The sequence below is a fragment of the Falco biarmicus genome, chromosome 8 (assembly GCF_023638135.1).
Source record: "Falco biarmicus isolate bFalBia1 chromosome 8, bFalBia1.pri, whole genome shotgun sequence".
NCBI classification, from domain to species: Eukaryota; Metazoa; Chordata; class Aves; order Falconiformes; family Falconidae; genus Falco; species Falco biarmicus.
The window spans coordinates 37,314,445-37,330,934 of NC_079295.1; the positions used below are offsets into that span (position 1 = coordinate 37,314,445).

Genomic DNA, 16,490 nt, shown 5'->3' on the forward strand with positions numbered 1-16,490 from the left:
TGGTAGGCTGTCGACAGGGAGGTGGGCCTGCAGTGGAACCTGGGCTTTGCCTGCTGGAGAAGTGCCTCGGTGAAGGGCGGTGAGGGGACGCCAATGTATGGAAGAGCAGGAAAAGCCTTGTGCAATGCTTGCTGGTGTTGAACCAGTAACGTAAGGACCTCTGTAGAGCTGGAGTGCCTTCTGAACGCCCAGCTCCTACAGGCAGGTACACAACGCAGATACAAGCACGATCACAAAAACACCAAGCTCCCTTCTGCTTCCCTGCAAATATCAGGATAGACCTCCTCGACTTCATGCTTCATTGTGCTTGAAGGGATCTGAGCCTTCCTGTGGGCTGGAGAGATGATTTCAGTGTAATGAGAGAGGAGGCTGGGGATCAGAAGGTGTTGTTGGGTTGTCCAGCAGCGCCCGTGTATTCATTCCCCTGGTTCCCCCCTGCTGCACCAGGCAGTGTGTGTTCCAGGAGATGCAGCGCAGCCGGGCTTGTATCGATTCTGGGTGTTTTTGACATGGAAATAGCAGTTCCCATGGGGGAATACAAGCCCCAAAGTCTAGGTGGAGTGGCTGAAGAAATGTTTATCAGCTGTTTTTTCTATTAAGGCTGCATTTACAAACACCTTATAAAGGCTGTTACATTTTAAAAGGAATTGGTTACATAGATGTCTGGAATTTTAAAAAGGTCAGGGTTTGATTATAACTATCTATAATCCAGTAGCGAGATGTTTTTAATCTCATATGCAGTAAACTACTCATAGTTGTAATCTGCTGCTAACATCTATTTAAACTTCTTGTTTTTATAGTATACATGAATTTATATGCATCATGGCCTCATCTCCTAATGTCAGCTGTTATCAAGGCAAGAAATCTGTTCTCATGAACCCTCAAAATGTGTCAGATGAGTATTACAGAAATGTTTTGGAATGTATTGGTTGGCGCCCTTTTTATTTTTAATTTTTAACTGAGAGTTGAAAGAAAAGAATTTTCTTCCCTGGGCCATGTCTGGGGTGTGGGCACATGATTGAGTAGCTCGGCTAATGTAGTTTACATTAGTGCTTAATATTGAGAAGTCCTGCCTTCAGGTGCCGAGGGGTTAGTAAATCACTGACTTTTCATAAACAGCAGTGTTCATTACATTTTGCTGCAAAATGCCTTTCTTGCTGGAGTATGTCTCGACTGTTACCACATGTGGATAATAAGGGAAAAACCTGAAATGTAAAATTGGAACAAACTGCTGCATGGCTATAAGTCACTAAACTTCACCTTTATTCAGATCTAAAATAAGATGAATAACTAAGCTGCTGAATTACTCATTTGTGTAGATCGTGAAAGCTTAAAAAAGTGCTGCAGGTATTTAAAATTAATCCCAGGAATCAGAGGAATTTTCTATGCCCTGTATGACACATTGCAAATCGTACAGTAGTCTTTTATTTTGTATAGCATCTTTCAAATGGATTATGGTAGAAAGTGTTTTACTGAATTGCTGTTAATAATAAATGGCAAAATAACTGAGACAGTGAAGTATGGGCAGGGAAGAAAAGCTGTGTTTTGGCTGAGACGTGGCAGTAGATGCAGGGCAAGCGTACAGGAGGGCTCTTCCTGAAAGCAGGGGAGTGGGCATTACATGAACTATAACATACTAATATTACCTTGTAATGTAAAACACCTAAATCTATCAGATCTGGTATCCTAGAGTCTGGATGGAGCAGGTCCTTAAGATTTTAGTCTTAGTCTTGCAAGAAAAGATGTGACTGGACTGAGTACACTGACATGGAGAGAGCATGGCTTGCAAATGGTACAAATTTCATCACCATAGTAAGATTGTTGTCCGAATCATTAGAAATACTTTTCTTGGCATAATATTGAATGTCTTTGCATTGTGCAAGAAAAAACAAATAACCTTGAGAAAATGTGTGGTTGTTTGTATTCTCATAATAAAGAAATACATGTCCAAGCCTCATTAAAAAAATAGATAATTCTCATAAAATTACATAAAAACTATGTAAATCTCCTAAAAACTTCTCCTAAAATAACTAATTGAATGGACTAATTTTTTGCTGCTGTTACTAATATTTAAGTTTAATTGGTTGTAATACTGTTAGGAATAAAGCTCGTGTTGTCTGAGTCAGTTTTTCTCTGTCCTCAGAAATCGCAGAGTGAGTTGGAGCTTTCCATTTCCTATAAACACACTCTGATGGAAGGGTGCTGGAATGACACCCGGAGTGGTTATATGACATTTCAAGCAGAAGTATTCAATTAAAGTGGACATTGCGGTGATCTTCTGGAGTTACAATGACGTCTGGTAGACAGCAAGGCATTAGTGAAGTTATATGTCTGTTTTATGACATTTGGGGATCTTTTTTCTAAGAATTAGGAGATTCTGTTTAAAAACAAATTGTTAAGGTCTAGAACAGTTGCTCCTAAATTTGATACTTAAACTGAAAGACAAAATAAAAAAGTGTAGAAAATAGGAGGACTATTCCAGTGATTGTACATTATTTTTTTGTGTTCCTGCACTGTTTTGTGTATCAGATATGGCTTGGAGCATATCTATTACCTGTTTGAAATAAATTACTAACACAATACTCTATTTAACTGATTGCTGATCTTGTCCTAAGTTTGCAAATTAGTACATAGCTACAGGGACAGACTAATTGTGGAAGATGCTTATTGTTGAAAGAATTCTCAGATGGTGAAATGGTTGCAATTAAGTAAATGTCACATTAAACAGAGCATAATTATTGCAGCAATCCTTATTAAGCAATAACACACTTATTAAGCAGCTCTTACTGGGATTCCTATTTTAGGTTTGATGTTTAGTGGTGTTCCATTTTGTCGGTAATATGTAATTATTGTCTGAATAACTTGCTTGCCTTATGCTTGTGTGACCTGTGTGTCCAAGAGCAGATGTCACTGTATCCTGTCAGACATAATTATTGCACAGTTGTAGGTATGTCTTGCAGGCAGGAAAAGCAAACGGGTGCACATGACACCAAATAAACTACAATGGCTGTGTTATTGCGTGCTTTTAACGGGATGAGAGAAGCTGTATGGGGTGATAACATGGTACTCTTTCTGGCCGATGAAAGATGGCAAACTCAACAATGTGTAGTTTTTATTTATTAGATTGTCTTGATTTATTAGTCCCTTTCATGCCATTATTACTTGTAGTGTTATAGATCTCTTGTAAAGAGACAGTAGGATGTCTTTGTTTACAGTTTTCCATAAACAAAGACGTACCACTATCCCTTATGATTTTTGTACAAGTCAAGCAAGTTTTGCCTGACTTCTCATTTTTGGAAATAGTGATTTGATTGATTTTCTCTGGTTTGGTTGACTAATGGATTCGTTTGTCCTGTTGCATGTTGCATGGAGATCTCAGCAGTATCTTTAAGCAAAAAGCTGGTTTTGATATCCTAGCGAACAAAACCTTGCTTTATTAGATGTTCCTTCATAGAGTAACCCAGAGAAGGGACCATGGAAGGTCATCTGGTTGAACCTGCTGCTCGGAGCAGGTTCAGCACTGAGTTCACACCAGGTTGCACAGGGCTTTTTTCAGTGAGGTCTTGAAAACTTTCAAGGATGAGATTCTTCTGTCCCTTGGGGCAGCCTCTTCCAATACCCTCATCTTGATGAGGTTTCCCCTTCCATCTGTCTGGGAGCTTCCTCGTTTCAACGTATGTCCACAGTCGTCTCCTTCTCCCACCTGTGTCCTGCTGTGTTGAAATCAAACATTTCCCCAGTACCTGATCAAGTGACGATGGTTAGGAGATGGACAATATCTATCCTTTATCTTCATCTTTTTTACTTTCTGTAGAGAGATCACTGTGAAATATATTACATTTTATTCAGTCTTCTGCATTAGTTACCAGTGGCCTCTCATTCTAGACTGGGAGCATCTTGTAAAGCATCTTTCTGAAGTTCAGGCTTTTGATGCTTAAATTCCAGTGGGCTTTTAATAAAATGTAGTTAAGCATTCACCTTGTGCTGAAATGTTTCTTTTAACTGACTCGGATTTATTTTAAGGAAAGTGTAAATTTAGCATGACTCGTCTAAAAATAATTAATTAAATTCTAATTACAAAGCAGACTATTGACTAGGAAGTATTTACATCCTTCTCCTCGTGTAAGCCACCGAACAGGATATTTAGCTAAGCAATGAAACATTGTGGGTAAGTTTACTGCTGTGTCCTGAAGAGATCATCAGGAAGTGAAAAAAATCTATAGTGTAATGGGGTTTACATCTGATTTTTAACCTTATTTTTCATGCTTTTTTTTTTTTTTTTTTTTGGTATGCCAACAGCAGGCTATGTTTTTAGCATGTTTGCCAGAGAATAATTGCAAATTATGATGTGTGTAACGATAGTGTAATTACTTATGTACGAGTCCTAGCTTACTTTTTTTTTTGGTAATTTTTCATTCTAAATTCACACCTGACATTAAATAATGGCCACTTCTGGTTTCTGCTGTGTCTCTTTCTATCCTGGTAACGTAAAGGATTAGTAAATCTGTAGCTATTACTTGGCATAGTTTATGAGCAACACCCAGAAATGTATAAAAAGTACTAACAAGATGAGTTTTGTGCAATAGTAAAAAAGCAGTGGTAGATTTGGTGAGTGTAATTTGGCCAGTCCTCTGCTACAACTACTTTGTGTTACTCCATGGTGAGTTTTAATGCTATTTTTAGTGCTATTTGCTATCCTAAAAGAATATTGGGAAGTCCTTAATTGGTGTAATGTGTTTCATGGTCCTATGGATGGGTAAAACACTGTTATGCTCAGTGCTGGAGTGAAACAATATTACTCTTGAATTTTTGCTTTAAGAACAAACTGGTGAAAACCAAACTTTTCCTGTACTGAAATTCCACATCTCAAAAAATTAAACTGCCTTTGCTGAACTGCATCAGAGCAATAAATGCTGAAATTAGCTTATGATACAATTACATTGTGATGCTTAGTCTTTGTGGTAGTTACTCTCCTCTGTTAATAAAAAGCCACCTAGCACTTGAGGTTTGAATTTTTACTATGATTTTTAGGAAGGTGACAGTATCTACATAATCCAATGTCTGATTTTGATGCTTGTTGGCATTTGTATAAAAATATTCTTTTAGATATAAAGGTGCAGTATCAAGGATGAATATTTAAATTGTCAACGGACCACTTCACGTACCTGAATTTCAAAACCATATTTTAAGGTTCATGTTTTGGAATATTGGGTTTTAAGGACGGCGGATTCTGTCAAAAGCCTGTTGTGAATGTAGTACAGCTTGTAGAGCATGGTACAGTTTGATGCTGCCTTTTCCCATTCAAGTTAACGTGTCATGACCAAGTTCTTACCTTGCCCTGATACCATTTGGTGTGAAGCAGAGGCATAAAAGGGACCAAGATTTTTTGCATAGCCTGAAGGATTCAACAGAAGCTGGAGTCATCTCTGAACCCTGATGACTGTGAAACCCCTCTTGACCCCCGCCTGTCCGCCACGGGAGAAGGTGCCAGCCTGCTGGTGGGGTTGCAGCCCTGACCTGGAGGGCCAGGGAGGAGAAGCGTCCGTGGAAGGGATGTGGCAAGAGTTCAGGATGTGTGGGAGGAGAAGCTGGGCTATACCCAATTCCTATTTACTTGTCCTCCTTTATCAACAATGAAAAACAAACAGGAATCTCTATTCCTTTATTTATTTTTATTTTTTCTATTCCATGCCGTCAGGCCCCTGGCTCTGGAGGATTAATTCCTCTCTATTCCTGAAGAAAGAACAATAGGATTACCAGCAAACTTGCCACCAGCTGAATGAAACACCTGGTATTATAATTGCAGCCATTATGAATTGTTTTGGGGGTTTATGTGTGTGTTTGGTTTTGTTGTGTAAGCATGTAACTGATTCTGGTAGTTTTAAAATCAATTTTAAAAAACTTGACTGGAGTAGCATTTCTTAATATAAATCAACCTATTGCAAGTTCATTTTCTGCCTTGAAAAAATACAAAAAACAGGGTAGCTGCTGTGTATTTTCAAGCAAGGAATACATATGCTGTGTTTGTACTGAGCAAAATGGCTCTATTACGAGGTAGTGGCAAGTTTTTAAACTGAGGAACAGGATGAGACCCTCTTGAGACATGATCAGCAAAATTGCTTTAATATGTTAAAAATTGGTGGAGTGCTTTTCTCTACCTTTCTTCAGTTCGCAAGCAATTTTGTACATTATCGCCCTCAGATTATTTTTTTGACTTGGTGGATATTTGTCAATTAATATTGTTACAGAAAAATCTTTCTGTTTAGCCTTGTCTGATTGCGTTCACTTGTAAATCCTCAAATAAGATTCATGTGATTACATATGTACGTTCATGTGCTCCAGAATGAAAAATTATGTCGCTGGGTTTAATTTGGCTTTAATTTCTCTTCCCAAATGGGCTAGCTTTACCACGTCTTACAGTGCCATGTGCTGCAAATGGAAACGACTTGCTCGATGTATGTCCCAGGGTAATTCAGAAGTCGACACACGTGAGGTGCCTTTTCTGCTATCGGGGCTGTGCTCACTGAGCAGCACCTGTGGGACCTATCCTGCACTACATACACTGTCGTTACAAGTCACTTCCTCCATTTCAAACTGCTATTAAGAGTATGCTCTTATTTTCATAGTATTTACCCTCACCGTTTTATCACTGGATGATGGTTCAGTTGCTTCCCAGTGCATTTATTCCGTTGACTAATTGCTCTGTTAAGACTGTATTCTTCTTATCTAACTTGTCTTTCTTTTCCTATTAGATTATTGTTTCTTTATGACCATTTTTGTATTCATTTGTACAAGTGAAATTAAATATTCATATTTCCTCAGGCTTTGGGATGCATTTTACTGCTGCAGAAAATGCGTTTTACTGCCTGGCCTGCCTTTAATGTGAGAAGTCGCGGGGCATTTTTTTTCCCCTGCCCCACCAGTTTCTCTGGGTGATCTAATAATGCGACTACACTGGGAGGAGAAATGATTTGCAGCCTTTGGGGAGCATTTAACCAATTTTAGGGACCAGCTGGTGGTTCTTTCCTTCTGAATACATGGCAGGGTATGGTTTGGATGCTACTGAGCAGCGGGACAGATCCGTGGCATTTCTCAACACCCCCTCTTTTGCAGGTCACTGGGGCCGGTGTGTAGGTGACTGTGGCTCAGGGGGCGTGCGGAGTCGGGCCGTCTGGTGCACCCACGCGGAGGGCTGGACGACGTACCACGCGAACTGCGACCAGAAGGGCAAACCCGAAAGCCAGAAGAGGTGCTTTAAAGTCTGCGACTGGCACCTGGAGCTGTTCGAGTGGGAGGTTTCAGGATGGGACAGGTGTGGGCTGGCCTCCTTTGCTGGCGGTGAGGTGGGAAGTGGGGCTTGTGTCACTGCACAGCACGGGCTGCAGCGCCGCACTGTCCGCTGCCTCCAGAAGCTGAACAGAACTGTTGTCGCCAACGAAATATGTGAACATTTCACGCCGCAGCCAGCCGCTGAGCAAGCCTGCCTGGTGCCCTGCCCGCGGGACTGCGTCGTGTCCGAGTTCTCCGGCTGGTCTGAGTGCGGCACGGGCTGCACTAGGCGCTTGCAGCACCGGACTCGGGCGGTCATCGCTCCTCCGCTCTACGGGGGTGCCCCGTGCCCGAACCTGACCGAAGCCAGAGCCTGTGGCACTCCCACCTGTCCTGGGGAGGAGGAGCACGCCTACAGCCTCCGAGTGGGGTCTTGGGGTGAATGCCGGCTGCCCTATCCCAAAGAAGTCAACCTGGCAGGGCAGACTATGCCGGATTTGGGTTCGGACTCTGGAGAGCAAAGCACGTCTGGACTTCAAGGCTATAAACCCCAGCAGCGAGCCGGGCAGGTGGAGATCGGGTACCAAACCAGGCAGGTCAGGTGTGTAAGGAGCGATGGAAAAACCGCAGCGCTGAGGTAAGGATGCTTTGTCTTTTATTTCATCCCCCGTGGATTTGTTTGATGGAGTCCTTGCTCTGTGTGACAGCACCACAGCAAATGTGCTCCCCTTCTTGAGTTTTAAATGCAAATTTCTGTATGTTTTCTTTATGGTCTCTTTTTTTTTTTTTTTTTTTTTTTTGATTTAATTCCCTTCTTGTAAAGCTAGCGTATGCTGAATATTTTGCATTCTTCTACGATTTGTGGCTGTTTAATTCGGTTTATATTTTTTAATAATTCTCTTCTGGCTTTTTTTGTTGTTTTGAGGAAACATCGAGGAAATGGAAATATCCATCACTTTGTACTGTTGCTGGGCCCTGGCTGTGGGAGAGGGAGATTCCGTTCTCAGTCGTGTACTGCATATATTTGGCAGAAAAGGCTAAAATTGCACCAGCTTAAACACCTTCATTCTTAAAAATCAACAATGGATAAAATAAGTGTGAAAAGTTTGGCCTTGTGAGTTTACTAGGAGGTATTTCTCGGAAAGGTGGACCAGTGAGTAAAATCTGTGATTATCATCCTGCTTATTGAGGAGCCTTCCAGTCTGGGTGTAACTCTTAGGTGCCAATACAAGATTGGTGACTTGCATGACTGTCCTTGGTGGTGGTTGTTGGTTGCTGTCCTCACGTGTTTTATCTGACAGGTTTTCTTAGTCTATGTAGGTTGCTTTGGTGTAATTCAAACGTGAAGGTTACAGTAATGTGCAGCAAATAATGGAAAGATTCATTCTTTCAGTTTCTCACACGTAAATTCAAGCTATCTAAGCTCTGCCATTTGACTTCTGGTTGCATTTGAGCAGGTGCCAGCAGCTATAGATGACTGAGAAACTGACTGAGTTCTGAGAAAGTCAAGTTTTCTGGAGAACTTCTCGTGTTCTGGTTTTCATCCTGCTTCTGAATTTTTGCAGAAGTCAATCTGTTTCTCAGTCATCTATAGCTCCTGGCACCTGCACAAACTCAAATGGAGGAGACAAAGGGTTATTTTACATCCAATTCTCTATCTCTGTTAATGTCTGCAGTGGTTTTGCACACATATCGAGGTGAAAATATACATTCTTGCCTTTTTCTTACCCCCTCCTATTACACCTATAGCAAAGTACAGAATTCTTTTATGGGTTGGAAAAAAGTCAAACTTTGTGAATTGCTCCAACAGTTTCTAACATCTTGACTTTATTACTTCTCTCAAAATATATGCTGATTCTAAATATACAGATTTTATGCTCATGTAGCTGCTTGACGTTAATGGAGTCACTTGTGATTTATGCCGCCGTGCAACCAGCAGCAGGTTTATGTCTGCTAACGCTTGTTAGCTATTCTTCTGCCTCTTGTATCTCATTCCTTATCAGAGGCTCTGCGAAGGGGATCCTGATTTTGTTAAAATGTCACTCGCTTTGCCCTCTCACTCACTCCTGCATTTGCTGTAAGAACAGGGAATGGAAGACAGTTTCTAGACATGTTTGCTCTTTGTTGTGCTGCTGTCTGAGTTATACATGGAATTTCTGGATGACAGCGCAGAGCGTCCCGGTAGCTTTAGCTTTAGTGACTCTGCCCCTGATCAAGCTGTCTTCTTCCTTGCTCCTTTCTGGTTTGTTTGGTTTTTTTGCCAATCTAGCCCCCCTTTTGGGAGTGTACAGCTCCAATGGGTGCCTCCTGGCAGACTTTTTCTGCTGAGGCTCTGTCTCAGATTTACTGTAGAGAGCTGAGCCTGACCCATCCCTTACTCTTCCTCCAAATACAAGAGGAAACCCCATTGATTGTATAGAGGACAGAAGGTCATGTCATGTTATGTTGTCCAGAGTGTCACACACTTTTCCTTTCTCCTCTTGGACCTGAAATCCAAGCCTCAAACCCAATCTGTATTTAATTGCAGGGCTGGAGTGTCACTGATATTGAATACCCCTGACAATGACTCCCTTCAGGCATCCCCTGGTAATGTCCTCCTAGTTTTGCTGTGCAGCGTATTTGCTGCCATTCTTCTGAAGAACGGACCCTATCTTGCAGAAGTCGCTTTACAAGAGCGATGATACTTTGGCTACTGATAAGGAAGAGTAAATGCATTTGCATAACCCTGTAGCGGGGATTGGCAGGCAGCCAAGCGTCTGCTGTAAAACTGGAAAGAAGTGCCTTATTTCTGCTTTTCCCTTTCCCTGGCCAAGGTTTCCTATTTTGACTAACACCGTTGAGTAAGTACCAATGAGAGATACTAATTAAATTTCTGGAAAACTGAGGGGAGACAGGGGAACATCCCGAGATGTGCTTTAATTGCTGGCTATGAGCTGCTGGTCTGCCAGGGCTTTGCCTCCACCACGTCTGCCCGACTCTTGCAGGAAAGAGGTGGATAATGGGAGCAGGCAACTAACCACCCTGATGGGTTGAAGGCTGCGTGAGGAGAGGAGCCATATGCACACCTTGCCCCCTAATTTATAATGCAATGGCAAAGATGCCTGATCTATTATCAGGGTTATTTAATTTACTGGTGTCTAACCTCAGGGCTGTGGAGCAGCCGGCGAGGCTGGCACCCAGCAGCGAGCGCACTGGAGAGGGCACCTGGGTTGTGCTCCTCGGCGTGAGAGAACAGCCCCTGGACAAAAAGTGGATGTCGGTGGAGTTGAGTGTGAGCTGGTTTTTCAAGACTAAAAGATGGAACATGTTCACTTCTTACAAAGGCTGGATTACTGTCAGGGTGCTCACAGAATCACAGAAGGTGGGGTTGGCAGGGCCTCTGGAGGTCAGCCAGCCCTTCCCCCGGCCGGAGCAGGTTCCCTGGAGCAGGCTGCACAGGGTCACGTCCAGGCGGGTCTGCAATGTCTCCGGAGAAGGAGACCCCGCAGGCTCCCTGGGCAGCCTGTGCCAGGGCTCCGGCACACTCCAGGTAAGGACGTTTTTCCTCCTGTTCAGGGGGAAGTTGCTGTGTTGCAGTTTGTGCCCGTCGCCCCTTGTCCTGTCGCTGGGCACCCCTGGAAAGAGCCTGGCCCCGTCCCCTGGACGGCCGCCCTTAAGGGGTTTGCAGCCATCGATGAGATCCCCTCTCAGCCTCCTCTGCTCCGGGCCGAAGGACCCAGCTCCCTCAGCCTTTCCCCAGCAGGGGGATGCTCCAGTCCCCTCGTCATTTTGGCTGCTTGTCTAACAAGTTGGCGGTTGATGGGAATGGCAGGTGGGGTGTCCTTTCTTTTCTGAAACTGGTCACAGTGGCAGGGAACGTGCCTGATCCTTCCAGTTTTTCACTGATGCTGAAGCGAGGCCATTGAACCCTGCAAAAAGGGTCTTGTGGCTTTACAGTAAGCCCTCAGGTAGGAGCTGAAGAATCCTTTGCATTATAAAGAAAATATTATTTTTAATTTAAATAATTGTGCCTACGAAGATCTGTGTGTCTGTACCATCCTTGAAGATGTAAAGAAAAAAACCTTACCAATTTTAAAGGTGAAAGCTGTAAATGGGAATTACTTGGGGAGGAGCGCAAGTGTGTGGAAGGTTGGGTGTGCCGTATCAGGGAAAGAGCTGGAAAATGTTTTTGAGGAAATATTTTTTCAGTTTGGAGGTTCTACATCTGTCCAAATGGAAGGAAAAGGGATAAAGGGAGTGGAAAGGGAGGGACAGACCTTTTTGGAAGCACTTGAAATGAAGATAATTGGACAGCAGAACATCAATAGACCTTGAGGCCGGTTCATTTCTGCTTAGAAACAATTTTGGTGCAGAAACTTTATATTTGTGAAAATAAAAGCAATAACATCAAAATAGAATGATTTTATGGATCTGATTTGAAGCTTTTAAAGACTTTTAACAAGCTAGATTTTTTCTTTTATACTGTTCAGATAAAATTCAGATTTCATTCCATTTCAGAAAAAAGTATTAGTTTTGCGTTAAATCTCATATCCAGTTACAAACTTAAACATAAGCACTTCTATCCATTAGAAGAAAATTCTCTGAAAAAGTTGCAAGAAATGAATGTGCTAGAACTTCTGCTCTTTTTCATTTTTTGTCTTGTCACAGTTGCAAAGATCTACTGAATAGTGAGACAAAGGCACTTGCCTTTTTTTTTTTTTATAAGGTTAAACATAGAACTGTAGTTTAATTAAATGAGTGCCCATAACTAGCCACTGAAATCCTGAATAACTTAAACCTTATTTTCTAACCTAATGTGCTCACTAAACACACTGAGAAGTTAAAGTCAGGAGCAAACATTTTTAGGGTTTTCTTATTACTACTATTTGGATTAGGAGTCTTGGGTACATATTTCTTAAACTCTTCATCCTACTTGTAAGATGACAACAATGATAGAATAGAGTTAGATTTGGGTTTCTGTTTACTTTGCCTTCGTAAGTGAAAATTCAGGTCAAACTCAGTCAAGGGAAAACAGTCTGTCAAGGCTGAGGTAGAGCAGCATTCAGCCCTTTTGTTTGCCTCTGTGATTTGAATTTCCATTATCCATTTCCTAGTGGATTGTGCTTAACCACTGTGCTATTGTACATTTTTAGGAAAAAAATATTTGCAGTTTATAGTGTTGATGTTCTTCTGTTCTCTGGATGAATACAGAACGTTGCAGTCCAGAGGCGGGAATGCTGCGCTGTAGCGTGTGTTTTGGTGGCTATGGTTGTGATCTGGGTGAGGAGATGTATGTTCACATTCCTCCCAGCAGATGTAGGAATCAAGCCTTGGTGCTCAGGATTGAAAACAAATCCCTGAGCTATCAGATAAAAAAGAGATTTTATTTTCTAGTCTGCTTTTAAAAAGTTTTGTTTATTTCCTTTGCTTTTATTGAAGGCACATGAAACAAAGGAACAGTAACCATTTTTTTCATTTCAGTAAGTAACATTTTAGAAGTAGTGCCCAATAATATTTTTTTTTCTTTCTGTTTTCAAATTGTGCTGAAAGCCAGCTGCTTCTTTAGCCCTAAGATTTTGGTGGCAGCCTAGGGTAGCGCAAATGTAAGTCGGCATTTTTTTTTTAATTGAAACAGGATCTGGTGCATTAAGTTTTGGAGACACCAAAACTTAGACATCTTAGACACCAAAGCCCTGTGTGTGTTTGGCTTACAGGAATCCCAGCTCCCTTTCCCTTCCTTTTGGTCATTGTATAATGGCCAAATATTCCTCGTCTCCCTTACCACCCTGGTGCAGGAGGGACTGGTGTTTCTCCTGCCAAAGAAGCCTTTGCTGTACAGATTGAATATATGGTATCGTCAGTATCCAAAACAGCTCTGGCAGCTCTTGAGGACCCTAAAATACATTTTGAAAGTATGCCTGCTAACATTGATTGATGGTTTCCTAAGGGGAAAAAAAGTTATTGTGCTGTTAGGAATGTGGCAAGACTGTGTCCATTATTAGACCCTAATATTAGCCAAGCGCAAGAGGCAGGTAGTGTGTATTCCAGCGGCCGGTAAGGTTGGGTCATTGATTATGGAACAGGAGATTATGTTAGAAAAAGGGAAGAAATGGAAATGTGTTGTTATCAGTGTAGTTTAGCTCACTTCAGGATTTTCTTGCTCTGCAGCAGGTGGATTTGAGCATGCATTCCTGTGTCTGGCTTGACCCTTGCTGGCAGCCTTCCCTGAGCTGCCGGGGGGGAGGCTGGCTGCTGGAGCGGTACCCTGTCCTTCTGGTGCTGCCTCCCGTACCAGCAGCGTGGGCATGGTGATAGCTTCTTAGTGTGTCAAATTATTTCAGAGATTATCTTTCCAGTATGAAAGGTTCAACAATAACCACCTGTCTCATCCTCTAATGTAAGGAAACGCATTCAGCTTTAATTCTGTATGTATTGATATGGTTGGGAAAGGAAACCAGGGATAATTTCTGTGCTGTGCCCAACCTGATTTAATCATGCACTGCTCCTGGACAGTTTTTAAAAGGACACTGCTTCTTTTTCCTGCTGATAGATGTGTTCCCACTCATTTCCTTGTGGTGGATGTGGGAACTGTGTGACTGTAAGGCACATCACACAGATGCACTGAACCATTGGAAAATTTACTAATTTTTTGGTGAGTTAACTTTTTGTCCAGAATGGAAAGATGATGTGGTTCAGCTTGGGGCTGCACAATCACTGTATCTCATGAGGACAGCGTGGCTGGAGCTGGAGGAGCAGAGCTGTGTTGCAATGTGGGCAGCAGCCTGCAGTTACAGTCACGGGGGATGCGGAGCTGCGCAGTAGGAGTGGTACATGGGACCATGGGACCACTTCTCCTCCTCCCCCTCTTGCTTTTCTGCTTGTAGCTCCAGGACTATGAGTGTGAAACAGGCATGAGTATGTTTTCTTTGGTTTAGTGGGGTCTTTTTTTGTGTTGGTATGTGGTTTATTGCCCTTCAGTACACGAGAGGGTAAGAGGGCTCTTACACTTGAGCGTGTTAGGTGGTGTGCTGCTGCTGCCTGCCAACTAACAGATCTATCTTACGCTGCAGGCAAGCTAACTTAGGTTGTGAAACAATTCCTCTAGTTTTAGTGTCAATTCAAGCATGTAGCATAGAAAAAAGCATAAATCATGTAAGTACCCTGCTATATCACAGATCTATGTAGCTATATGTATAACTATGTGTACTGACGTGCGGAATTAGACTCTATAACTCGAAAGTTATAAAGTAGGTATGTTTATTGCGCGCAGATGCACGGGGGATCGCTCCTCCACAAGCGTGCATACCCGAAGTGACGAACCATCTCACATTTATACAATGAACAAATGAATATTCAATTAACGCCTATACATATTCGTTACCTAAACCCCGCTTCGTATGTTAATTAGCTTATCAGTCCGTTTCCTGGAATGTGGTGGTCTTGCAGGTTTGTAGGTGATTCATGTTCTTGTGACCATCCGATCTTCTTCAGGTGATTCATGTCCTTGTGACCACCCGATCTTCTTCAGGTGATTGTGACCACCCAATCTTTTCCAGCAAGGAGACTTAGCACTCCCTCCCTCTAGATAGCATTTGAATGTCTCTCATCTTTTCTTATTCTCTTTTAAATAGCCCCTTTGTTAGAGGAAGAAGGGCAGGCGTCTCCCCTTTGTTAGAGGAAGAGGGGCAGGCGTCTCCCCTTTGTTAGAGGAAGAGGGGCAGGCGTCTCCCCAAAACTGTAGTTGTCACCGCACCCATGACTAGTCACCATACCCACATTCCTTAAGCAGACACATACAATCACAATCCATGTCCATTATCCCCATTTCACATTATTTCTCCATATCAGTACTTACCAGATTGACTCCCAAGAAGTAAATTTAACCTGATACATTAATATGTGGAAAGTTGATTTATAAACAGGGCTTACATAGTATCCCTGTCCCTAAGACCTCCTCCTCCCTGCCAGTTTGGATGCAACCACAGCAGTGCAAATACACATCTGGTGTGCAGGCTCAGATCAGCAAGTGTCTCGCACGTCTGGGCTTTATCTGCATTAGATTGTCCTAAATACATCTGTGACATGAAAGACTCTGTCTGAATTTCATGCAAAAGCGTGTTTTTACATTTGTCTTTGTGTTGCTTGGTGTCACAATTAATTTGACTTTGAGGCTCTGAATGAGTAGGTACAAGTTAATTAGATTCGCTTTCTGTTAGGCAGTTGCATGTAATTCTCTCTCAAAAACCTACTCAAGCAGAAGGATGGAAATTGCCAGCTCCACGTCTTGTTCACCTTAAGGTCAACAAAGTTATCTCTTTAGCCTCTTCTAGTAGGAGCAGTGAAGGGATTTTCAGGGAAAGAAGCAGCTATTCAGTCTATGCATACTTCAAAGGCTTTTGCAAATAGCAAGGATGATTGCTGGGCAGAGTGGCTGCCCAGGTTTGAAGCCATTAGGAGAGAGAGGCATTGTAGGCATTGTCTCGCTAAGAATGGGGGCTAGTGATATTATAGTATTAAAGACAACCTCCAAGCAGATTTTTAAAGGCTTCGTTTTGTTTGGTATTTCAGTAAAGATCCAGCATGATTTGGGTTTTCATAGTGGTATCTGAATATGAAATTTTGATCACTCTTTAAAATGTGAGATCAGTTACCCTCTATGCTGTGTTCTCAGATAACCTCTAGTTTTCTAGTACCGTCAGTTTTGAGAGTGATTTGTAAGTACTACTGTTTTATCTCCTCAAAATCAGGAATTCTTGTTTCTTGTTAATGTTGTGGTACAGGTGGCTCATCTGGTAACTGTTGAAAAAGTGCAAAAAAAGGAAATAAAATTACCATTCATGTGGCTCCACCTAACCTAGTATTCCAAACAAGACTCAAAATCCCTGGGTTAATAAGTACAGATATAATGATTATTACTTCTCAGTCCTTGGTTCAGTAGTATTGACATTGTGTACTAGACAGCTTTGCAATCAGTTGCATTTGACATGTAATGGAGGAACAAGACATTTTGAGTTGTAAGCCAGAATAATTTTATTTTGAGGGGGCTGTATCACAGGCTTTTTCTGCTGTATGCAGTTGTTAAAATAAACCTCAGTAAATTCACCCTCACAGCACCTGTGAGATTAATGTGTTATTCTGAGTGAGGGAACAGAGACAAAAAGGTGTAACACTGTTTTTTTTTTAAAAAAAATGTATTTAATTTTTGTTAGTTTGAAGCATGACGTTAAGCCACTAAATGCTGT

The 16,490-nt window shown here is 42.0% G+C and overlaps 1 protein-coding gene across 1 annotated transcript in view; it reads left to right on the top strand.

Annotated features, from left to right (window-relative positions):
* The window catches only part of THSD7B (thrombospondin type 1 domain containing 7B), a 269,377-nt gene that overhangs the window by 48,609 nt on the left and 204,278 nt on the right, over positions 1-16,490 (top strand). Inside the window, exon 3 of the mRNA XM_056350383.1 lies at positions 7,114-7,906. Within this exon, the coding sequence (XP_056206358.1) occupies positions 7,114-7,906 (793 nt within the window). The remainder of the gene's footprint in view (positions 1-7,113; positions 7,907-16,490) is intronic.